The sequence below is a fragment of the Mytilus galloprovincialis genome, chromosome 10 (genome assembly GCF_965363235.1).
Source record: "Mytilus galloprovincialis chromosome 10, xbMytGall1.hap1.1, whole genome shotgun sequence".
Lineage (NCBI taxonomy): Eukaryota > Metazoa > Mollusca > Bivalvia > Mytilida > Mytilidae > Mytilus > Mytilus galloprovincialis.
Window position 1 is genome coordinate 5,871,781 of NC_134847.1, and position 27,291 is coordinate 5,899,071.

The 27,291-nt window shown below is 32.1% G+C and overlaps 1 protein-coding gene, 1 long non-coding RNA gene and 1 pseudogene across 4 annotated transcripts; 1 reads left to right on the forward strand and 2 right to left on the reverse strand.

Annotated features, from left to right (window-relative positions):
* Window positions 1–15,036, forward strand: LOC143049716 (uncharacterized). 3 transcript variants are annotated; one of them, XM_076223391.1, is made up of 9 exons: window positions 1–108; window positions 2,164–2,436; window positions 2,915–2,962; window positions 4,969–5,045; window positions 7,918–7,972; window positions 8,710–8,899; window positions 12,319–12,425; window positions 13,845–13,946; window positions 14,764–15,036. In XM_076223391.1, exons 1-9 carry the CDS (start codon window positions 28–30, stop codon window positions 14,773–14,775), a joined length of 945 nt encoding a protein of 314 aa, XP_076079506.1. In that variant the 5' UTR covers window positions 1–27; the 3' UTR covers window positions 14,776–15,036. The 3 variants fall into 3 exon arrangements, with proteins under 3 accessions (XP_076079506.1, XP_076079507.1, XP_076079508.1); XM_076223392.1 differs by having other exon boundaries at window positions 2–163; XM_076223393.1 differs by lacking the exon at window positions 1–108 and having other exon boundaries at window positions 1,075–2,436.
* Window positions 15,037–16,526: 1,490 nt separating this feature from the next.
* On the reverse strand, window positions 16,527–21,020 carry LOC143048842 (histone-binding protein RBBP7-like; annotated as a pseudogene).
* A 60-nt stretch (window positions 21,021–21,080) lies between these two features.
* LOC143049719 (uncharacterized) lies at window positions 21,081–26,417 on the reverse strand. Its single transcript, XR_012970296.1, has 3 exons — window positions 26,319–26,417; window positions 24,959–25,013; window positions 21,081–21,158 (listed from the first exon to the last, which is right to left on the reverse strand). It is a non-coding gene; the product is annotated as an uncharacterized LOC143049719 (long non-coding RNA).
* Between the last annotated feature and the right edge of the window lie 874 nt (window positions 26,418–27,291).

Below are 27,291 nucleotides of genomic sequence, written 5' to 3' on the forward strand. Positions count from 1 at the left end.
TCAGCTTTATTTTTAGAATGTGAAAGAATGATTAACACTGGTGTAAGTTTGAGGTCATATGTCTTTATATGGTCAAAGTTTCTTCCTGGCAGTTACCCAAAGCTAGAGGTATATAACCCTTCAAAATAATATTGATGAAAATATATAAAACAAATGTAAAAAGGTAAGTGTCATGTTTTTGTTTTCAATTCTTAAACCAGAAAAACTGAAAAACTATTTTGAAATCAACAAATGAATTAAACATTTTTTGTAGTAAAAAATCTACAGCAGACAGTAAGAAAAATCAATGTGTATTTGCTATAAATAAACCTGATAAAAAAGGGGGGATGAATTAATTTTGTTATTTTAAATTTAACTGCAAACTTCCAAGATGTATAATTTGCTTAAATCTATGAGAAGTGTATGTATGTGTTCCAGAACATATGAGTATTTGGACCCTACACGTATGGTCGGGGCATTTGAGTATATACTCGTTTGGTTATTAACTGGCCAAACAATATGAGTATTCACACCATATAGGTATTTTTTCGAATAAATGCAAACTTCTTAAACAGATAGAGCTTATTCTCTGGTCCAAAATAGGCACTATTATTAGCTAAAATCCTTTTTATTTGTTACAAAATAATTGTCTTGATATATTTGTTGTTTTACCCTCGTTATCTAGAGTCAATTTTAAGCACATCGATCATGTTGATAGTTTTGTCCGTATATTAAACCATAAGCATTTTGGACGTGGACATTTTTTTTTAAATTTCTTCTAATTTCCAATTATTTTCCCCAATAAAACTAGGATAATGGTAAATCGTATAAAGAGCAGTATGAAATGATTTAATAACTTGAAATGATTTGAAGTGATAATGGAATGATAATGAAATTTAATTTACCAAAAAAACAAATTGAAATACCAAATCAAAGTAAAAGTTTACTTCTTTCTTTATCATGTTTACAATGCATTTAGTTATTTTTGGCGTTGATACATTACGTTTCGTAAAGACACATTATAAATCATAATATTTACATTATATATATAGATCTATTTGTTTCATTATAAAACCTTCATCTGATTGGCTTACTGTAATCAACTTCATTTCAAAATAAATTGTACATTCATGTTGATACGTGCTTCTACAATAAAATGCATAGGTATATTAAATAAAAACTTGATAGAAATCGTGTTTTCATGGTCCTAGCTAAAAAAAAAATGTGATTATAAGTATTGAATGCTTGAGACTCAAATAAAATATAGTCTTGTCTTGTCTTGTCTTGTAAAAGCGTTGACCGTGCGCACATTTATAGGATAAAGCGCTTCCGCGCTTTATACAAAATGTATTTCGGTCAACGATTTTACACCCCCATGAAGTTACAAAAGAAGCATTCAATTATTAAATGCAGCAAAACTTAAATGCAGCACGGCTTCTACTATAATTTGAACTTGTGAGTTTTAAAATTCATTTTATATCATTATTAAATCAAGTTACAATGAAAACATGATTATTTCATTTTTAGACACTTTTATTTTTTTACACCTAAATTATTCTTATAGGGGTATGCTTTACGCAATTACTGTTCAACGTTCGTCGTATTAAAAATACTCAATACATTTACATATGGTCTGTAACATATATACTGAGTGGCAATAAACATGCAACATATCATATTTGAAGTTTGGATTAGATGCATCCAGATTTGGTTGAAACGAATATTGCTTTAATAACCTAATATTTATTTGTATTTATTTCTGAAACATTTTAAAATACTGCTAGGCATACATTAATTGTTGCTAAAATTTTCTCCGATTCAGTGTTATGTTAAATTTCAGGGGCGGATCCAGACATTTTAAAAGGAGTTTCCCAACCCAGAATAGATTGAGAAAGGGTGTGTTCCAACTACATGTTCCCATTCAAATGCATTGATCGTCCATAAAATGGGGATTGTAACGTCTGAGCCCACTGGATCTGCCACTGAGTTTAGTATTATAGTATACAAATGATTTTATATGTTGTGTTCGCGTTACAATTATATTAAAAATTAAGAGCCCAAGCTAGATATCAAGATTGTAAGTTGTAAGATTGCAACACTTCTACTAATATTAGGAAACCCAACCTCCTGAGAATATGTTATTTATCTGTTGTTTGCAATAAAAAAAAATTGGGTGTTTAATAGGTAAAAACTTCAACCTTCTGTCAACCCCCAAAATATTTCAATCTAAATCAAAGAACAAATATGGCTGCTTTGGAAGAAACAGAAATGGACGCAACAATGAACATGATGAAGAGAATGGAACAGTTAGAATCATCGACAGTTAAATCAGCTGATGAAGAGCTGTCTGCACAACATGGAGATGAAATAAAAGTTACATACTATCTCAGGGATATTAAACGTAAAATGGTAGACGAGTGGAAACAGAAGTTCAGAAAATATGAAGATAGGGTCAAGGTATTACAGTGAAATCTGTGTATAAAATAGAAATAAATAGATGATGTATGGAAAACATCAATGAAAGAAAGGAACATCTGGTTTGTATTTTTCAATTCCAATTTAATGAAATCATAGAAATTTCACCAAAATATTAAAAAATCATGAAACTATCAGTATCCATTTTAAATGGATGAATCTTTAGTAATTGTATGGTATTAGTTTTTAATACATATTATTGGTTCTGCTACTATATAAAGCATAGAGACTAATGACCTATAAATGTAAAGAGTACATAATACAGGAAGAAAACCTGCTTCATTCTTTTCTTACCAGAGTCGTGAGCTTGCTTATCCCCCTGTAATTGGTTTCAATGAAGAAGTACCTGTCGGTACAGGGTTGCTTTCGATATCGTAGAATCTATACATAGAGCTTCGTAGATTTTGGACTACTGAACGTGTATCTCCTAGCTGCTTAACAGTCATTATTTATATTTCAGTCTACAGAGGGTGATATATTTGTTGGTACTCCTGAAGTAGATGCTGTTGTAAGTACTAATAATTTCACATCTGTCTTCCTCATACCAATATAACTAATTACAGTGGTATCAATCCAGTTCAATGTTAGGAAGCATATGTTTATTAGTTTCTTATTTATAATTACAAAGATATGGTGTATCAGTTTAAAACAGTGCATATTTAGAAACACAATAAATGAAAAAAAGAGTTAGTTCAGTGAGGCCTTCATGGAGCAAAACGCTCACATCAGTGCAAGTTCAAGAAGTCCCACGCAAGCACCTGCTAGTATTTAAGGATTTTTTTGTTTAAAGTGGAAACATCCCCCCCCCCCCACACACACAAAAAAAATACACATGGAGGGTAATATGAGGTGTGTAAGTGGATTTACAGATCGAGAATAAAGGCAATAATGGCAAAAATATAAAGAAAAAAGGATAATGAGGTGCTAAAATAAAAAGATTAGAGAAAAATGGACAAAAAATATAAAGAATAGAGAAAAATGGACATTATAAATAATAAATAGATAATAATGGACAACAAATATATAGAATAGAGAAAAATAGACGTAATAGAATAATGGACAACAAATATATAGAATAGAGAAAAATAGACGTAATAGAATAATGAACAAAAAATATATAGAATAGAGAAAAGTAGACGTAATAGAATAATGAACAAAAAATATATAGAATAGAGAAAAATAGACGTAATAGAATAATGGACAACAAATATATAGAATAGAGAAAAATAGACGTAATAAATAATAAATAGAGAATAATGAGGTGTTAAAATGTAAAGAATAGAGAATGATAAAGAAAAGTGAAAAATGACATGAAAAATTGAAGAATATAGAAATTTATCATATACTTAGCATTAATATGATAGCTTTTGCATATGTGTAATGGGCGGAAGTGCACAAGCCATATCTTCCCACCCGGGCTGATAACCCATATCAAGTGCCTCTCGTGCAAAAAACCCATATCAGTGCCTCTCGTGCAAGTTACTTCCGGTGTTTCCGGTATCGGTTGTTTACTTTTCCATTGTGACGTCAGATGTTTTTATGACGACGTCAAAATTTACGGGAACTTTTGTGGGGATAGTTTAATACTTGCTAACAAATGCCATTGACAATTATGAATCATTTTATAGTACAACAAACATGGAGTAATAATGATCGTAAAACTCTTCCAAATTTTCAATGTTTCAAAATGCCATTATAGGATATGTTACCATAAATATATAAGGAGTTAATGATGCTGTTGGACAACTATAGTATATTTGATTCATAATTTTAATTTTCTTTATAAAGTGTTTGACTGTTTTCGTTATTGCATTAGTTTATTTGCCTTACATAAAACTATTGTCGGAAGTATATGATAAAGCGATTAATACATGGCCTTTTCCATATCAGCCTGGGTATCATCCCTCGACCCATATCAGCACCTCGACTCCGTCTCGGGCTGATATGGGGGTCTCGGGATGATACCCAGGCTGATATGGAAAAGGCCATGTATTAATCTCTATATAGTAACCCCCTCTATTCCAGACACTCTTATATCAACAATTTTCTAATTATGTCTGACAAAGAATTCTAAATAGCCAACCAAGGGGCACATCAATATCATGTCCAGTTACAAATATTTGAGGGAATGAAAAAGCAGAGTTATAGCTTAATGACACAAAATCTCTAAATACATTCACCAAACAAGATTAAAACGAAGAAATACATATATAAGTTTCCTTGCATACATATACGCCGTATATAACTGTAAAAATACGAGTGCATACATCATGAATACAGGAAATCTTTTATGGTCTGTACATATCATAAGAGACGAGCATTTTAAGGCCAATTATCCGAAGGGAAAAAAATAGGTTTAAGAAAAAAATTGGTAAACATAGTTGCAGAAAACCTTTTTTTATGGAAATAGCTGTTAATGAATATTTAAAGAATTTTGGCTACATTTAGTTAATTCTTAGTGCAGAAAGGTTGATTCCAGGTAGTGCACATTAATGTTCAGTTTTAATTTAACAGGTCTCTCCAGCAAATGCCTTTGGATTTATGGATGGTGGGATAGATCGTGTGTTTTCTGAGCTGTTTGGATGGCAAATGTGAGTCTTATATATCCTTCATTTACGGAAATGTATTGTCATGATTCTCAAGTATTTACTACTAAATTTTAGTCAAAATCAACCATGTCAACCTGGCATACATTGAAATGAAGCATTTACTACAGATAATAATAAATAGACTGCTAACGTATGCTTAAATGTTATTCTGGCCTTAAATTTGTTTTCCATGAATTAAAGTTAAGTTCTATGCTACTTCCATGTTCAATGGAGTTGAATTTCTCAAATTACAAAATATATATAAAACTAGGTGCTGTATAAACTGCAATCATGCTATGAGGTATTTGGGCGTTTTTCAATAAAAGCGTACATTTCAGACCTAAAAAAAATGGAAAATCAACTTGTCTAAAATTTAATTTCAAGAGTTATTTTGAATACTTCTATAATAGTCCTGTTTGTAAACAAAAAGTGCAATCTTAAATATTCTTTAAAATGATATTATTTTCATAATTTGTGTACTGTTTCGTAGGGGACTTTTGTCCCCTCCGAAATTTCTTCTAAAAACACATATTTTTTGCAATTTTAAATGTTTCCTATAAACATTCCAGTTTGTTTACTTTAAATACTAGAAAAATATCATTTTTTTCTGAATTGGAAAACCATTTTTATAAAGATTAGACAGTACTGCACATATGAAGGTTCAACTCACGTTACGTAGTGGACATTTTGATGCGTTTCGTAGTGGACAAAACCGTTTCGTAGTGGACAAAAAGTTTCGTAGTAGACATCAACCCTATTATATGTTAATAAAAACATATTAAAAATTACATGAAACTAACCCTTGTTATTTGTTTTGCACGAATATAATTGAAAAAAGATTAAAAAAAGACTCCATGGTAGTGGTAGTGTCCACTACGAAACGTTTTTCTCCCATACTTGTTTCGTAGGGGACCGTTTCGTAAGGGACGTATTCGCATGTTTTATTTTTTCCTCACAATCCCTATATTGCAATAATAACAAGACTGATTGTATTCATCAAAGCATTTATCAAGCTGTACACTGATATTTTTTTCATAATTTTAAAACCAGATACTGAAGGAGATTTGACCCGTTTCGTAGGGGACATTATCAAAAATACGGTATCACTCTGGTCCATTTGATGTGTTCAATTTTTCTTACCAACAATTTAATTGCCGTTATAAAAGCATCACTTCTTTTGTAAGACCCTAATGTATATATCTCTTGCAAACAAAAATTACATTGATTTTATAAAACTGTTTATTGGCAAATTTTATTGACTTCGTTTCGTAGTGGACATTTTGTGAGGGACACACCTTCTGAAATTAAAAAAACTATATTGAAATGTGTTTATTAGAATATGTTGGCTCTGAACATACTTTTGAATTATTAAAGAACTTATGTAAAGTAAAAAAAAACATTTATTTCTTCATTTTTTTACGATATTTTAGAGTATGAATGTTGAACAGGCGGTCTAGGGACATGTCATTTTGGTTGTTTTGGACCATTCAGGAGTCAATATCTTATCAATCCCTCTAAAAATAAACTGTTTCTTTGTTTAAAAATGTTAAATCTAATTCAATGTACTGACTGCACAAAAAATTACTTGCAAAGATCAAACACATTTTTTTTAAAGTGGATAGGACAAGAAAATACGTTTTTATTGAAAAACGCCCATTTAAGATTATTTTTAATTAATAATTGATATCTGCCGGATTCCTATTAAAGGAGTTAATCTGATGTACAGTAGTTGTCGTTTGTTTATGTAATTTATAAATATGTGTTTCTCGTTTTTTTAATAATATAGATTAGACCGTTGGTTTTCCTGTTTGAATGGTTTTACACTAGTCTAGTAATTTTGGGGCCCTTTATAGCTTGTTGTTCGGTGTGAGCCAAGGTTCCGTGTTGAAGGCCGTACATTGACCTATAATGGTTTACTTTTATAAATTGTTATTTGAATAGAGAGTTGTCTCATTGGCACTCACACCACATCTTCCTATATCTAATATGACTGAATTTAAAACAGCAACCATTCATCTTTTGTTTGGGAAGAGGTTGGCTATTTTTTCTCAAGTCAAACAATATTTTCAATATATCAGGAGCAAGACATTATTCACTTATATCAGTGTTCTTTTATATTTTTTGAGGGCATATTTTCAATAAAAATAAAACTTTTTTTTACTTTCTTTCAGAAGTATTTATTTCAAGAATATTTAGAATAAAAAAAACCTTTCAATTAAAAAAAAACTTGACTCTCCCTTCTAGGAGATAAATGGACAGTGTAAAACTCTTTAAAACAGTCATAATATACTGCTATCACTTTTCGTGGTGTTCTGACCCTGTTCGAATAGCAATATTAACTCTTGATCTATGGACAGTGGAACGTCATCAGTATTTCACATGCTGATTTATCCGTATTATAGGGCTAATTTGTGCATATAATTTAATAATTATAGAGTATCGTTGATCATCTCAACGAGATTGATTTTCTTGGTTGAGCCGGTACGGCGAAAGAGAGAAAAGCAATCGAGTTGAGATGGCCAATGATAATCTGTTTATCGCTATTTTACCTATAACGACGTTGTCAATAGCCATTATCGCTATTTTGTGCATTTTTCCTTTGATCTTTTTTTGTGATAAATTTTTATATCATGCTACTCGCTTGAGATAGATAGAAATATATCGCTAGAAACTAAAGAGGTACGTGGCGTTGCTAATGAAATTGACATGAAACGGACAACGTCGTCATATGTAAAAAAGCGATAAACAGATTATAATTGCTCATCCAAACTCGATTGCTTTTCTCGCTTTCGCCGTCCCGGCTCACTTTAAGTTTAGCGAGAAAACTTCAATCTGGTTGAGATGATCAACGATAAATATTTTACCTTTTCTTCAGGCAAGAACGGATACAGAAAGTAATAAGGGATCAGTATGATGGAGAAAACTTTGTGGTGAGTAGAGTACAACTTTGTTAGAATTAGTTAGTAATCTCGGACTACTGTACACTATGCCCAGGGACATACATTGTATATATTGATATATACTGTTACCAGATATGCCCCAGCTTAAAATATATTACGGCAAATTCTGCATTTTTAAAAATTTACAAATGGCCGTTGAAATGGACATATCTCAAGAACGGCGAAGGTGACGCCATAGCCCAAATTCGAAATTGATCTGTATTTTGGTGAATTTTTAATTTTAAATATATAAGCGTACTAGCTGAAATTCTTGTCTGTTCTACTTATCATGATCGAATGTATGTTGTAAGTTTGTTACATGAAGGTTTAACTACCTCATCAGATCTAACCATGTATTTTTTTGTCAATGAGTGCATTTGGGATTGATGGTATTGAGGCAGATCTTTCCAGGAACATATATATATATTAACTTCTATAAGATATGTCAGATATACTGTTCACAGGTCTTTCATAATTAACTGTCTAAAAAATTCAATGTTTCAAAATTTGTATATGGTGCATGATATATTGCAATTATATAATGAATTAAAAACTGTAAAACCATTTAAACAGGAAAAGCAACAAACAGATTTATGTAAAGAACAATTAATAAAAACACAAAAACAGTTATTTTAACCACTAAATTAAGGCATCTGATTTCATGCGTCTTCTGGTTGTGTTGGCATCTACACGGTAACCTTATTTTATTCAAATTTTGTATTTTGTAGGGAAACGCAATCATTATTCCAGCCTATGACAAAGATCCAGACAAAGAACACATTCAGGAGTTAAAGACCAATAATATAAGTAATGGTAAACCAATCAAATACCTCATACACGTCCCGACAATGAGAGTACCAAAAGATGTCATAAACTCAACTAATGCTTATCTGTCCTTTAGAGGAGTCATTTTGGCAGGTATTAACATATACACATGGAAAAAAGTATTTCAACACCAAATTGAAATTGAAATTAAAAAAAACACTCTTTATTTTTTTGTGATATAATTTGGTAAAATAGAACTAGTTAAACATTATTTAAGTATCACCTGAGTTTAATCAATAAATATCGACTCGATAAGTTTTTATCTGCACATGCAGCTACTGTACCCGTAAACAACAAAACAGATGTTTTTACCCTCATTGTTTTCAACACTTTAAATAACCAAGTTTTTAAAGTTATGTGATTGACACCTTCTAATGGGTCCCTGACAACTCTTAACTGCAGCAAGATGGCAGATTATCAGCATAAGAGAAGCAGGGATGTCGCTGTACGTATTGTTGGTCATCACCATTCCACTATAAGTCGTTTTGAGAAAAAAAATCAGGCAATAAACGCTGTTAAAGACCTTCCGTGATAATGAAGATCCCCTTTACCATTTGCTAGAGAAAATCAAGCATAATGAAGGTTGGTCAGAAGGAAACCCATTGCAAACAAGACAATCCTAAAAAGAGAGTGGTGGCCATACAGGAGCCTTTTAACAAGAACTGTTCGAGATCAACTCATCGCTACTGGTTATCGTGCAATAAGACCATTTCGGAGACCTTTGCTAACGAACAGACACACAGTTTTCCGTATCTAATGCAGTGCAGAGCTCGCCAAAGTTGGAAATTAGCATCGTGGAGGAAGATCCAATGTTCAAATGGAATTTGGTTCATCTTCCTTGGCCCGATCGTAGCCCGACTTTGAACCATATCGAGCATATATGGGACACTATTGGGCGGACAGTGCGCAAAAGGACATCCCATTTCAAACACATCATGAAATAAATAATGACCTTCATCAGAAATTGTTGCTGCTACCTTAGCAACAAATTAGTCGATTGATGGCAGGAATCAGAAGACGTTAAGATGCGGTTATCCGTTTGAATGGAGGCTGCGCACAAAGTACTAATTCTTTGGCATATAACGATCTACCATGATGTGAACAATCATCTGAAGATTAACTTTGAAATGTCTGACATTGTAAAAAGTAAAATCACAAAAATACTGAACTTAGAGGAAGATCAATTGGGAAAGTCCATAATCACATGGCAAAATCAAATAACAAAACGCATCAAAAACGAATGGACAAAAACTGTCATATTCCTGACTTGGTACAGGCATTTTCAAATGTAGAAAATGGTGGATTAAACCTGGTTCTATAGCGCTAACCCTCTCACTTTAATGACAGTCTCATCGAATTGTAAAGTTCGACTACAGTAAAAGTTGTAAAATGCATTTTTTTTGTACAAAAAACACTTCATTTTGTTATTAAAATTGTGGTTATATAAATCATTTTTTTTCAAACATTTTTTGTTCTTTTCAATGCCAATGTTATCATAAACTATGTTTCAATAATATTATACACATATTTTATGATATTTCATCCAAAAAAAAGAGGCTGATTTTTCAAGTTTTAACAAATCAAGGTGTTGCAATACTTTTTTCCATGTGTATAGATTAGTAAATCATTACTCATACTATATCACAATCTAATTGAAAACCGATCTCTCATCGCTCCCGTTTTCTGATATGTCGTGTGGGAGATCTAACAAACTTGAAGTTATGAATTTACAATGATATGCAAATGATTGACAACCTATAATAAGCCAATCAAAAAAGTTTTATGAATTATTTGGACTGACGATTTGTTTGTAAATGCAATAAGTAACATCCCTTTACCTCATGAAAAACTTTTAAGATTGTCGAAGGCTCATTTTCATTGGTCGAAAAAGACACATCTACGATTTCACTCACATGTGACCTCAAAGCGGGGTTCGTCAGATCTCCCACCCGACATATCAGAAAACGGGAGCGATGAGAGATTGGTTTTTAGTTAGATTGACTATATCACTAACTCAGCCAATGCATCCATCTTTAAGAGGAGTCATTTTGGCAGGTATTAACATAGATTAGTAAATCATTACTCATACTATATCACAAACTCAGCCAATGCTTCCGTCTTTAAGAGGAGTCATTTTGGCAGGTATTAACATAGCTAGATTAGTAAATCATTACTCATACTATATCACAAACTCAGCCAATGCTTCCGTCTTTAAGAGGAGTCATTTTGGCAGGTATTAACATAGATTAGTAAATTATTACTCATACTATATCACAAACTCAGCCAATGCTTCCGTCTTTAAGAGGAGTCATTTTGGCAGGTATTAACATAGATTAGTAAATCATTACTCATACTATATCACAAACTCATCCAATGCTTCCGTCTTTAAGAGGAGTCATTTTGGCAGGTATTAACATAGATTAGTAAATCATTACTCATACTATATCACAAACTCAGCCAATGCTTCTGTCTTTAAGAGGAGTCATTTTGGCAGGTATTAACATAGATTAGTAAATCATTACTCGTACTATATCACAAACTCAGCCAATGCTTCCGTCTTTAAGAGGAGTCATTTTGGCAGGTATTAACATAGATTAGTAAATCATTACTCCTACTATATCACAAACTCAGCCAATGCTTGTCTTTAAGAGGAGTCATTTTGACAGATATTTACATATCTATGTAAATCATTTCTGATTCTATTACTTTGATTATTATGCTTTTCTTTTTTTAGCACGTTAACACGGGTTTATTCTTCTCATATATGTTATGATGGTATGATACTAAACCCAACGGGAAGGATTGTGCCTGATATTCATATGATGAAATCATAATCTTTCAATCAGTTTAATTGAAGTCTGGAGCTGGCAAGTCAGTTATCTGCTAGTATTCTGTTGTTATTTATGTATAATTGTCATTTTGTTAATTTTCTTTGGTTACATCTTCTGACATCAGACTCGGACTTCTCTTGATCTGAATTTTAACGTGCATATTGTTATGCGTTTACTTTTCTACATTAGCTAGAGGTATAGGGGGAGGGGTGAGATCTCATAAACATGTTTAACCCTGCCGCATGTTTGCATCTGTCCCAAGTCGGGAGCCTCTGTTAGTCTTGTATTATTTTTAATTTTAGTTTCTTGTGTACAATTTGGAGTTTAGTATGGCGTTCATTATCACTGAACTAGTATATATTTGTTTAGGGGCCAACTGAAGGACGCCTCTGGGTGTGAGAATTTCTCGCTACATTGAAGACCTGTTGGTGACCTTTTGCTGTTGTCTTTTCTATGGTCCGGTTGTTGTCTCTTTGACACATTCCCCATTACCATTCAGAATTTTAGCATATTTTAATACATCTGGTGAGCTGATAAAGGTTATGACCCTTTAATTCACCCAATCATCTTACTGAGACCACATGTTGGTTAAATTTTGTTATACAATAGGTTCTGAAAAGTAAAAATGACCATAGAATTAGAGAAATACATCTACTCATGAGTTTGTATATTCCATTGCAGTACAGAAGCACAACAGAAACCCAGAAAATCAGCCAATCAGAAGGGTTCTTTGTCCAGGTCTTGGGACTGCTGTTGGTAGAATGCCATTTAACAGATGTGCTTTTCAGGTTTATATAATTACATTTTGTACTTCATATGCCAGAATTGAACTTAATTTATAAGACCCTACAGGGCATGGTCAATACAATTTGCAATTCACACTAGCAGAGCCTGTAAAATATATATCGATGATATTTTCCTATAGGCTTGTTTTTGAAGAAAATATTATTTCCTCAAAAACGTTAAATTTGAATTTGACTTTTAATTAAAGAACCTTAGTGAGCACCCTCACATACCCCACGTCCCCACATTGTCATTGGAGAAATTAAATAAGTATAAGAAAAAAAAATTGTATAAGAAAAAATACTGAATAATAATTTCCTGTCAATATACACCTCTACATAGTATGTCCTTATTATCTACAACATTTCATGAAATTCTGTTGTGTGTTTTCAGAGGAGTTGAGATGACAGACTGTTGCAGAAGTAAGTTCAAAGGGGCATAACTCCTAGAAAAAAAATTGAATCGTAATTTCCTGTTGATATGCACATCTACGTAGTATGTCCTTATTATCTACAAAGTTTCATGAAATTCTGTTGTGTGGTTTCAGAGGAGTTGAGATGACAAACTGTTGAAGTAGTACCTTAAAGCAAATAAGTTCAAAGAGGTGGAACTCCTAGAAAAAAAATTGAATCGTGATTTCCTGTCGATATGCACATCTACATAGTATGTTCTTATTATCTGAAAAGGTTTCATGAAATTCTGTTATGTAGTTTCAGAGGAGTTGCGATGACAAACTGTTGCAGTAGTACATTGAAGCAAATAAGTTCAAAGGGGCGTAACTCCTAGAAATACAATTGAATCATAATTTCCTGTCGATATGCACAACTACATAATATGTCCTTTTCATATAAAAAGATTTCGTGAAATTCTGTTGTGTGGTTTGAGAGGAGTTGCGATGACAAACTGTTGCAGTAGTACATTAAAGTAAATAAGTTAAAAGGGGCGTAACTCCTAGAAAAAAAATTGAATCGCAATTTCCCGTCGATATGCACAACCACATAGTATGTCCTTATTATCTGAAAAGGTTTCGTGAAACTCTGTTGTGTGGTTTGAGAGGAGTTGCGATGACAAGAAACAGGACTGACGGACGGACAGACGGACTGATGGACGGGTCAAAAACATTATACCCTCAGCAACTTCGTTGCATGGGGTATAATTAAGTGTTAATTACAAAAAGAAACAATATATGTCTACAATAAACCAACTTTTGTTCAAATTTATCCATTTCTATCCAAGTTATTATGATTTCTTAACTTTGCTGATGATCCAAGAGTTGAATGAAATAAAATGAATGTGTTTACCTGTAGAAAGCTTGTTTTGATATAAAGTTTAAAATTGGTAGAAATACTATGTTTTAATGATGTAGAAAAATATTTGAACAAGTCGGAAAATATCAAGGTATGATAAAATTAATCTTTTTTCAGATGGTTCAAGCTTTTGAAATATTTGACTTGAGATTGAATGACAAACTTATGAAACCAGACAAGTTATGGGATGTAAGAGCACATGACAAAATGATGCAGGAGGTATGTTGAGTTAAAATTTATTTTATTTATTAGGTATTGGCTATTCCTAAATGAAATCTAATGAGGATTACTATAATACTATTAAAGAACTTTTTAAAATTGATTCAGTTTTCCCCTTAACCTTACCACCATACAATTCAAGTGCCAATATGCCCAAGAATCAGGCTTATAAAACATGACGAACAAAAATTCTACTCAATAAAATTGAGAAAGGAAATGGGGAATGTGTCAAAGCGACAACAACCCGACCATAGAGCAGACAACAAGTTGACATTAATTTATGTTCAAATTGTAGTGCACTATGAAAACAAAATTGTTTCCTATGCTTGTTCTAGTAAATCAAGATATAATTCGGTTTAAAGGCACTAAAAAATTACAATTAAGGGGAGATAACTCAGTATTTGTTAACATTCTAACTAAACGTTATCTAGAGATTTCTTGATTTACCAGACAAGCAAAAGACTTCAATTTCTAACACAAGGTGTAACATTTTTTAGACAACAGTTTTTTAACATGCAAAATAATGTTGAACTTTCTGAACAAATTTCATATTGATGGATATATTAGACAAAAGTATGTTTTTCAAATTGTAATACTGTTTTATCAGAAATGCCAAATTTAATATTCTAGTTAAATTTCCTGAGCATGACATTAAAAAAGTTTAGGTACTTTATGTAATTTACCATGTCCAGAAAAAATATATTGACATAAAATGAAAGAATTCTTGGGGTCAACATAGTAACCAACATTAGAAAGGTGTGCAAGAACTTGAATTTTGTAAATATTTATGATTTAACCATATTATTTGCCATTTCAGTACAATGAATGAATATACATCCCAACTGAATGAAAAGGAGGCAACTTTGTTCTAGCTTATTAGGAACAACTAACCTGAAAGGGCAAAGATCTTCATACAGACTACTTATTTATTAGATTGATATGTTATGGAGACCAAACCAAATGAGTTTTTTTTTTTATACAGAGACACTTCAAATATATATGGTGGCCGGATGCGGCTATTTCGCGTTTTCTCCTTTCACTTTCACGCGAAATTGCGAAATCGAGAAATCGGGAAATCGAGAAAGCGAAATTGCGAAATCGAGAAATCAGGAAATCGAGAAATTGAAAACGCGAATTCGAGAAATCAAGAAAGCAAAAACGAAATCGAGAAAGCGATAACGCGAAATCGAAAAATCTATTTCATCTCGCGTTTTCGCTTTTGGGTTTTTGATTTCTTGATTTCTCGATTTCGCTTTCTTGATTTCTCGATTTCCCGATTTCCCGATTTCTCGATTTCGCTTTCTCGCGAAAAGGCGAAATGGCCGCATCCGGCCACCATAAATATAAGTGTTGAAAATTGACGCAATTTTAACATGCAAAACAATTCAGAAACGCTGAAAGACAAGAAAGCTATCACTAATCCAATGCCAGAAAGTTGTCAGGGACCTTATAATGAAACTTTTTTTTAGTTTTTATTCTTTATATTACCCAAATATATATGTAATGGGTTTTTTATAATTTGTATTTAATACATTTCTATACATATACATACACACATGTTATTTTTACCAATAAAGAGGAAGGTATAAATGAGATGTCAAATTCTTATCATGCTGAGCCAGATCTTTGAACATGCTTATTCCCAAGGCAACAGTTCTCAGGAAGACATGTCACCTTATACCAGACACATTATTCCCAGTCTAGGTCAACCAGTCTTTGATGCAGAGAAGTAGGAAACACTAATTTTCTTTTCAAGTCATTAGTTTACCCACCAAAGGTTCAAACCTTGCACTTGATACCAATAATGTGTCCACCATCATGGAGGTTGTGACTATAAATGTTCCATGAAAAAATGGTCAAATATAGATGACCCTGGTTAAAAAAATCAGTACCTTACTTAATCCTTTTATGCAAAGTGTTCAAGTCAAAAGATCACAAGCTTTGTTGTGTTAAGCATATCCAAATCATAATTTGAAGTATCAGAGTGTAGGGAGTATGTGTTTTAATAATAAGAAAAGCCCTCACAATACATTTCATCATTGCAAAGCTGAAAATATGAGGTTCAGTTGTACTTTAGAAAAGTGACAAAAAACTTTAAGTATCAACAAACAGAAAGGAATCCAACATATAAAGAAAGTCCTTACATTTAACAGTCAAACTATCAACAAACAGAAAGGAATCCAACAAATACAGAAAGTCCTTACATTTAACAGTCAAACTACTAACAAAAGTGTGACTAAAATATTTGTTTGAAGGACAAAAGGACACAAGAATAATTCAACATGGCCCCCAAACTTATGTGTAATAACAAACATATAAACCAAGAATGAAGTTTTCTGGCAAAAAGTCTTGTTGAATTTACATTTATAAAACATTTTTATCTGAATGTTTCAAATAATAAATGGTCCAAGTTCATTAACTCTGGCAAAAATGATAGAGTCCAAATGACAGTATAGTATGGTTAACATTTTTGAGTCCATCTACCGGTAAAGTGATGTTGGATCGACAAAAACTATGAATCAGTCCCCCACTGTGGGAGATATAAGCAAGGTTTGAGGACAACATTACACAACAAAAACATTGTTTTACAACCACAAGGTATTTTATATACAAAACATAGATGATTTTATTTTACAATTAGTAGAATGAAACTATATGTAAAACTTATTTGACGTTTAACCATGGAATACCATGTCTAGTCTTCTACAATAAGACTGGTAAAAATGTATTTTTAATGACAAGATTTACATGAATAATTTATCAGCACTGCTATCTAAAGTCAGTATGTTATAATGTTTTATGATTCTGAATTCCTACACATCATGATGCAGTGGCCTCTAATTCTGTTGCTGGAGTATCAGGCTCTTCATCATTGTAGATATTCTCAGCCTGACAAATAAAAAACAGCAAATATTTAATGACGAGTTACAATAGAAAAAAACATTATACAAAGACAGCTCTATGCTAAATGTGTAGATATGAAACCAAAACCAATACAAAACTCAATCTGTAAGTGGCCACCATCAAAATCTGCCAGTACAAGGAAACAAAAATCAAGCATTTATCTAAATTTAGAATGACTATGTTGTAAGAGCATTAAATTTACAACTCGAAGGACGAACAATGAAATCTTGTTAATTGTTCAGTCATGTCTTTAAAATCTTTACAAAGTTGCTGATCTCGTCAGATAGTCTGTTAAATTTATTTACTCCCTTACCCCTTGGGTAAATTAAGTGCATTAAGTGTTGTACAGACACTTGAAGAGTGTAAACTTAAATCTTTTTCCAACTTTAATTTCTAGTTAGGTTTTCTATGTTGTGTTTTGTGCATTATTGTTCGTCAATGGTCTTTTTCTTTTCTAGCTATGGTGTGGTCAGTTTATTTTTGACTTGTGAGTTTGAATGTCACTCTGGTCTTTCGCCTCTTTTTTATAATCCCTGTATTCCACCTTTCTGTTAATTTATTTTATTCAATAATTTACCAGACTTACCATTTGCCAGACCTGCATAATGTTATCTTCTGATACAGAACATATTACCCAGGGTTCATTTGGGTTCCAAGAGAAGTCTGAGATCTTTGCTGTATGTCCTCCATGTATAAACTAAAATAAGCAGGTCATAAAATATAATTATGTCACTATTTGTGCAAACAAAACAAACTAGCTTTCAGTAACTGTATTTGTATATCTGTACTTTGCATGTCTTAAGTAATATTTCTAAGTTGTATTCATGACAACTGTAACCACATATCCTTATTTAAATATATTATTCCTAAAAATTCATTTTAAGTATGAATAATATTCACAAAAAATTTGTTTTTATCAAAAGAAATATTTAGTCAAATGCAGTTCAGAACTGCAACTCAATTAACCAGAATTATACAGAGTACAAAATTACATTTCTTGTAGTGGCAATATTAACTTACTTGTTGCAATATTCACAAATAAATCCTTCTACATATATAACAATTCATGTTTGAGAAAAGAATGGACAATACTGAAAGTTTTTTAACAAGAGGCATAAAACAAATTTTGTTTCTATATGTCTCCAGTTGCATTTGTTGTGACATTGAAAATTTAAACACTGAATTGTCTCCCCTGGTTTGTTGATTAAACTGAAACTGAATTTGATGTTGAATATCCTGGAAGTCTTACTGCAGGTGTCATATAAACTTTTTCAATAATCTATCAGAAAAAAATGTCCAAGGGACTGGTCAAACAACATGTATATCTTAAATGTCTAGTGTTTCAGCAATATTGGCTCAATGTTGTGGCCAGTTTTCATTGATAGTGTGAGCAGAATAAACCACCATACATAAGTGGAGGTCATCAGTCCAATAAATTAAGATGTAAACTTACCAATAATTCTGGTGGTCCATCTTCAGCATCCTCTGCCGACTGCTCTTCTCCTATTTTACTGTAAATATATAAATTAATATGTCTCAACTGAGTTTTATTTTAAAACAAGCACAGTCAATTTTTAAACAATTCTTTTATTATCAATTTGTTAATCAAAATATTAACAACCCTATCAATAAAAAGAAAATATGTGTCTATTCCATAGGATAGATACAGGGTGAATGCAATATAGCCCCAACTTTAAGAGCTATAATAAGTAAAATAACACCAACCTGAGATCCCATACATGGAGTCTTCTATCTGTTCCACTGGAGGCTAGAATTGTCTCATTATGTGGAGACCATTGAACCTGTTACCAAATACAATAGTTTTATTAATGACAAAGAAATAAACAGGTTTAAGTCAAAAGCAGCAAAATTTTTCCATCTATTTGTTATAAATTCTCATCTCAACCTTTAATTTGCAGTAAATCAGTTACTCCCTTCATGTGCCTCAAAATAAAAGTGACTTAGTTCTAAAGTAATCATGTGATATATAAATTTGAATAAGTTTCACTGATACTGGTTGGTTTTTTTTCTTCAGTTTCTAGTTTGGTTATTTGATTGATTGATGATTGATTTACACTGCATCACATTTCAAGTTTAAGGTTTTAAAGTTAAATTCAACTAGACATAGAATTATCGTATCCAAAAGTTATAAATTTATATGGAAATAACTTTTGTCAATTTTGAGTGATGTGAGGGTGAGTGGTATTGATCTCCATTCCAGTAATCTTTCAACTACCTTTTAGTATATGTTGAAAAGATTGACAACAGAAGTTGTTTTACTATACAAAATTGTTGAAAAATAATTTCTAAATGTATGTATAATGATAGACTATCATATTTTCAAGTCAATCAATTTAAATTCAATGTTTTCTTGGCCAGGAATCAAGTGTTGTCAGAATTCATCCTCAAAGGTCAAGGGTTATACTCACCTGGAATATTTCATCTTTGTGTGACTCAAATGAATGTAACTTCAACTTTAAATTTCTCAAATCCCACAGTGCAACAGTCTAAAAACAAAGATGGATATCAGTTATTAACTTTTTGAAGCAGAAATAGTGAACCTTATATTTCCATGTACTACTGTTAGAAAAATACAAAAGAGTATTTTATTTTAATAAACGAGATACAAAAGCGTTGCTTTTCAAGATAGTAAAACCATTTATTCTCATTATATAATTTTTTTAAATATTTTCCGATTTCAGTTTCTATTTTCTAAATTTTAAATGTGTTGACTGTTTTGAAATGGTATTCTACAATTATAAGGTATTGAAAACATTTGACCAATTTCCTTGCTTTCCAAGGATACATTTCTTTACCACATTTTTCTCTTAATAAAAATTCAGGTGATGTTGTTTTATTGCCAATGAAGAAGAAAAAACAATAGAAAAATGATGTAAACCACTGCAGGTTATTTATATGATCAGTAAAAAGCACATTTAACTTACTTTATCTGCAGAACCTGTGGCAAGTATATATTCACTGTAAGGATTAAACGACAAACAGTTGACTTCAGCTGTGTGGGCGTCGACTGTGTGACTGGGTTTAGATGTGCTTTTAGATCTGGTATCCCAACTGAAAAAAACAAGAACACGTTTAAATAAACATAAGCTACAGTTATATTAAAGCATGTTTTGTTTTTTTTGATATAGATTAGACTGTTGGTTTTCCCGTTTGAATGGTTTTACACTAGTAATTTTTGGGCCCTTTACAGTTTGTTGTTCGGTGTGAGCCAAAGCTTTGTGTTAAAGGCTGTACATTGACCTATAATGGTTTACTTTTATAAATTGTTATTTGGATGGAGAGTTGTCTCATTGGCAATCATACCACATCTTTCTATATCTATGGTATGTAACATCCATCATTACTTCAAAAAATTGAAAAATTTTCCTAAAAACAAGTTGTTTGTCAAGTTCAGTTATTTCCCATAATATTAGAAAATTATATTACAAAATATTAAAACTTACATCAGCAATTTTTGATCATCTGCTACTGAACCAAAAAGACTTTCGTGTAATAATTGCCAAGCTACATCCTATAAAGACAAAATGTTAATTATTTCTTAATAATATGCTATGAGTATGAAACTTTTCAAACACATTCTTTAAGCATCCATGTAAGTGTAATTTTCATATTGTTCCAACTTTATCAGCAGTTTTCTTTTATATCTTGTTTTCGTGTGCTTTTAAATGTGAAACTTAGATGACCAAAGTGATCAGAAAATAACAGGTAGAATAAGACTTCTGATGTTAAGAGTAAGATATACGAATGCATAAAAGTTTTAGTGTATTGACCTTGTAATCTGAATAAATAGAATTGTCCTTAGCATAATTTTCATAAACAATTTGTAGTTTTTTTAAACAGTTATTAGTTACTTACTTCAACAACTGAAGTGTGTCCTGTAAAATTGTCTGTGCATCAACTAATTTTGTATCTCTAGGTGTGGCATTAATATCCCATAAACAAATAAATAAACAGGTAAAATATACAACACTAATGAATTATAAGGGCTATTCCATTACAATTACTTTTACAAGGGGACCTATAAATGTTAATTTCTGTGTCATTTAGTCTCCTAAGGAGAGATGTCTCATTGGCAATCATACCACATCTTCTTATTTTCATATTTACAATTAAACTGTACATGTATGTTGAAATCTTTTTAGAATTCATGTATTAAGGCAATATCTATAAAAAGCTGGCAGTTTTGCAACATTGTTTTTTTTCTTCTGAATACTATATTAACTTACATGGTCATCTGATGCACTGAGTAAATGTCCATTTAAATTGGGGTTCCATGACAAACCATATCTACAATCATATAAATTACACAATTTATGAAGGTCAAATAAAACATTTCCTAGTAGAAATATTCAAAGACAAAGGAGTAAAATAAATGATGACTAAAGTAAACCAGATGCTCCGCAGGGCGAAGCTTTATACGACCGCAGAGGTCGAACCCTAAACAGTTGGGGCAAGTATGGACACATCATTCAAGCTTGATACAGCTCTGAATTTGAATTGTGATTAAATAGTTGACACAACATAAGGTTACTGACACATAATGAAGTGGTCTAAGAACTTACTCTAAACCAGATGCTCCGCAGGGCGTAGCTTTATACGACCGCAGAGGTTGAACCCTGAACGGTTAGGGCAAGTATGGACACAACATTCAAGCTGGATTCAGCTCTAAATTTGGATTGTGATTAAATAGTTGACACAGCATAGGTTTCTGACACAGAATGAATGTGTTCTAATGAACTTAAAATTTTTGTTTCTCTTAGAGCAATTCACTATGCTGTTGAATATTAATCCTCTCAAAAAAATGTTTGAAGAAATTTTCTTTTTTATTTATGAAATTTCAAATGAGAAAAATTGAACCCAATTTTTTTAATCACATCCCCCTTTCCTTTATTCCAAAACTAATCTCAATTAAAATTTCTAATGGAGTTTGCAACAATAACTACTCATTTAAATACATCATAAAATATTAAGATGTAAAAAAACTGCTTGTTATCACTGAATGGTAAAGATTATTTTAATTTATCAGTTGGTAGTAAAAAGTGAATATACATTGTATATTGTATATAACAAAGATTTAAGTTGATTCTGGACAAAGAAAGATAACTCCAATTAAAAAAAAATCTTGCTATTGCACAATATTTTGCAATTAGATATTTCTTGCTTACTATTCTGGACAAAGAAAGATAACTCTAATTAAAAAAAAATTTGATATTTCACAATATTGTGCAATTAGATATTTCTTGCCATTGCGCAATACTGTGCAATTGAAAAGACTTGCTATTACACAATACTTAATATAATAATTTTAGATCCTGATTTGGACCAACTTGAAAACTGGGCCCATAATAAAAAATCTAAGTACATTTTTGGATTCAGCATATCCAAGAACTTCAAGATTTCAATTTTTGTTAAAATCAGACTAAGTTTAATTTTGGACCCTTTGGACTTTAGTGTAGACCAATTTGAAAACAGGACCAAAAATGAAGAATCTACATACACAGTTAGATTTGGAATATCAAAGAACCCCATTTATTCAATTTTTGATGAAATCAAACAAAGTTTAATTTTGGACCCCGATTTGGACCAACTTGAAAACTGGGCCAATAATCAAGAATCTAAGTACATTTTTAGATTCAGCATATCAAAGAACCTAACTGATTCATTTTTTGTCAAAATCAAACTAAGTTTAATTTTGGACCCTTTGGACCTTAATGTAGACCAATTTGAAAACGGGACCAAAAGTTAAGAATCTACATACACAGTCATGACAGTTAGATTCAGCATATCAAAGAACCCCAATTATTCAATTTTGATGAAATCAAACAAAAGTTTAATTTTGGACCCTTTGGGCCCCTTATTATGTTGGGACCAAAACTCCCAAAATCAAACCCAACCTTTCTTTTATGGTCATAAACCTTGTGTTTAAATTTCATAGATTTCTATTTACTTATACTAACGTTATGGTGCGAAAACCAAGAAAAATGCTTATTTGGGTCCCTTTTTGGCCCCTAATTCCTAAACTGTTGGGACCTAAACTCCCAAAATCAATACCAACCTTCCTTTTGTAGTCATTAACATTGTGTTTAAATTTCATTGATTTCTATTTACTTAAACTAATGTTATTGTGCGAAAACCAAGAATAATGCTTATTTGGGCCCTTTTTTGGCCCCTAATGGCTAAACTGTTGAGACCAAAACTCCCAAAATCAATCCCAACCGTTCTTTTGTGGTCATAAACCTTGTGTCAAAATTTCATAGATTTCCATTCACTTTTACTAAAGTTAGAGTGCGAAAACTAAAAGTATTCGGACGCCGGACGACGACGACGACGACGACGCAGACGCCAACGTGATAGCAATATACGACGAATTTTTTTTCAAAATTTGCGGTCGTATAAAAACTTAAAAAATTTAAATTTGACATTTACCTATTATGGTCCAATATCCAAAATCTAAATACATGGTTAGATTCAGCATATCAAAGAACCCCAAGAATTTAATTTTTGATGAAATCAAATAAAGTTCAATTTTGGACCCTTTAGACCTCAATGTAAACCAATTTGATAACCGGGCCCAAATATCAAAAATCTAAATACATGGTTAGATTCAGCATATCAAAAACCCCTTATATTCAATTTTTGTTGAAAACAAACAAAGTTTAATTTTGGACCCCGATTTGAACCAAATTGAACACTGGGACATTAATAAAAAATCTAAGTACATGTTTAGATTCAGCATATCAAAGGAACCCCAAGAATCAATGTTTGTTACAATCAAACTTAAGTTTAATTTTGGACCTTAATGTAGACCAATTTGAAAACAAGACCAAAAATTAAGAAGCTAAATACTTGGTTAGATTCGGCATATCAAAGAACCCCAATAATTCAATTTTTGATGAAATCAAACAAAGTTTAATTTTGGACCCTTTTGGCCCCTAATTCCTAAACAGTTTGGACCAAAATTCCCTAAATCAATCCCAACCTTCCTTTTGTGGTCATAAACCTTGTCTTTAAATTTCATAGATTTCTATTCAATTATACTAAAGTTATTGTGCAAAAACCAAGAAAAATGCTTATTTGGGACCTTTTTTGGCCCCAAATTCCTAAACTGTTGGGATCAAAACTCCCCAAATCAATCCCAACCTTCCTTTTGTGGTCATTAACCTTGTGTTAAAATTTCATAGATTTCTATTTACTTGTACTAAAGTTATTCAGCGAAAACCAAGAAAAATGCTTATTTAGGCCCTTTATGGCCCCCAATTCCTAAACTGTTGGTACCAAATCTCCCAAAAGTCAATCCCAACCTTCCGCTTGTGGTCATAAACCTTGTGTTTGAATTTCATAGATTTCTATTAACTTATACTTAAGTTACAGTGTGAAAACCAAATGTCTTCGGACGACCACAACGACGCCAAAGTCATACCAATATACGACCGCAAAATTTTTAAGGTCGTATAAAAATGAAACAGCAGGATTCAAATCTGCCTAAATATCTAGGGCCTATGAGCAGTTCCCTTAAAACATACATGGGAGAAGTAAAAATGTAAGTGAAATTCTTAAATTGGGGAGAGGAGGGGAGGTTCCACATTGCACAAAAAATTGAATATATAGAACTTAAAACATTGTTAACTATATATAAACCACACATTTTTAGTGTACACTTTTAAATATTACCTACAATACAATGTAATACATTAGATCCTAAAAGAGGTGGGAAAGTTATCGAAGGGATATTCACGTTGGAAAAAAAACACCTGACTATGACATTGATTTTTTTCAAACGACAAAAAGACAAACAAAACATGCAGTCTGTGCGGACCTGTTTTAATGTTTGTCCGAATGAAATTGAAATTTGACCTTTTCTACTATATGTTCAACTAAAAAATCTGAAAATTTCTGTCTGACATTATGTCGGTAAGACAGAGTTGGGATACACTGAACATGCAATAAGTCTTTATCTCACAAGGTTAGAAAGCATTCTTACCAAAAAGCTAATCCTCAATTTCACTGAACTATTTCATATCATTGTTTTAGTGACAGCTGAAGCTTTCAGCAAAATGAAGGGAACATATGTTATGAATGATTCTTACCCTTCTTTTTGGTGACCTTTTAATCTCAATTCTGGATTGCACTCTCCACTGGGATCTACAAAATAAAAGTTAAACCATAGCTTATTAAACTATATTACCAATAAAATACTTGTCAAGGCTATCAGACCCCGTTTACACTGGCAATGAAATTGGATCGATCTTTATTTGGATCGATCTTAAAAAGACCAGTTCGTGTTTACATTGCACAAGCAAGATCAATTGAGATCGATCTTATTTAATCCAGTGTGTTTACACTACAACGTAAAAAGAACTGGTCTGACCTTTATTTAGCTATCTAAATATAACAAACACCTCAAAAAAGATCGATCGCGGTCGATCTAAGCGTTTACACCAAAAAAAAGATCGATGCAAATAAGGTCGATCTTTTTAAAACCAACTCTAGAGGTAGACTTTTAAAATCCAATTGAAGATCGATCTTACCCGTTTACACTATCACCAAATATCGATCTTTTTTGTTAGACGGGGTCTATATGATTTAAATAATGTCCACCTTGCTGCACTAAACACAATCAGAGAAGAGGTTGAAATAAAGCTTACAATACAATTACATAAGGTAATCTTAAACATTGAACAGTCTTTACCCTACAGTACAAATAATCTTTATCTACTTGAAGTAAATAAAATATACATATATATTTAATTATAATGTTTAAATAATGTCCCCTTAATTTTCTCAATAGTATTTTTTTTTATAACCCACAAAAATTCTCAAGTTTTAAGATGTAAAATTTTTCTCATGTAAGCTCATAATGTTCAATGTTATATCTCATTAATTCAACAAAGAAACTGATTGTGCAAAGATCTTAAGTTTTTGTGCAAAGCCTTCAAAAATTGTTCCTTGTGGGCTTGTAAATGAGCAGTGTTATGAAGATAATAGACAAGTTTATGAAAGACCTTACTTTCGTCCCTAATACCAAGACATCAGTGAATTGTATTTTCTTTGAAATCATTACCAAATTTCTACAGGCTTAAAGGTTAAAAACCTATTTTTTTTCTCTTATAAACAAATTAATACATGCATATGAATTTTCTGTCAGAATGATTTTGGTGGCATGGTCAAATAACTAGAATTATCTTAAACAAATGTTGGAATTTGGTTCTATGGCTACAATATAAAAAAGAAGAAGATGTGGTATGATTGCCAATGAGACAACTATCCACAAAAGACCAAAATGACACAGACATTTTAAAGCAACTATAGGTCACCATACGGCCTTCAACAATGAGCAAAGCCCATACCGCATAGTCAGCTATAAAAGGCCCTGATAAGACAACGTAAAACAATTAAAACGAGAAAACTAATGGCCTTATTTATGTAAAAAATTAACATGTTACAAACCTGGTTTCGAAGATTGTTTTGTGTAGTCAAAACGCTGGACGGCGTCTTTGTGGCTATTATACAGGGATTCTGTGGCATATATCCTATTCACCTCACCTTTATGATTTATTTTTATATCTATTTCTATTTTACCACTCACAGAACCAAATCCACCAAATTCTGAAAAAATTTAAAACATTTTAATTTTTGAGATTAGATAATTCTGTGAAGTCTATTGCAATTGTTTTACCTACCTACCTATCCTCTTCGCTCCTGGTGGAGCATAAGGTCGCCACAAGATTTCTCCATCCAGATCTGTCTTTAGCCTTTGTTTCGGCTTCTCCCCAGGTCATGTCAAGCTCCTTTAGTTCTGCCTCAATTGTTCGACGCCAGGTGGTTTTGGGTCTTCCTCTTGGTCTCTTCCCCTGGGGTGTCCATCTAAGAGCTGTCCTGGTTATGTTGGATACAGGCATCCTGAGAACATGCCCCAGCCATCTGAAGCGCCTCTGTTGTATTTCTTTGAGGATACACATGGACTTGGTCGTTTCGAGGAGATGGTCATTTGAGATACGGTTTGGCCAAAAGATTTTACAAATTCGCCTCAGACAATTGTGGTGGAAACTTGAGAGCGATCTCATATCTGTTTTTGTTACTCTCCAGCATTCACTTCCATACAGAAGGACAGATTTAACATTACTGTTATATAGCCTGATCTTTGTTTTTCTGTTGTATTGGCTAGACTTCCAAATTGGTCGTAGTCTTTGAAATGCAGATCTTGCCTTGGCTAGCCTACTTTTAATATCTTTTTTGGTTGAATCTTCTGTACTAACGACAGTTCCTAGATAGGTAAATTTATCTACTTGTTGGATTTCTGTACCTTCAGCTTCTAGTCGTAAGTTTGATGTTGTGTTGAGTCGCATTTCTTGAGTCTTTTTTGCATTTAATTCCAGTCCAATTTGGCTTGCAAAATAGCTGAGCCGATCTGTCTTTTCTT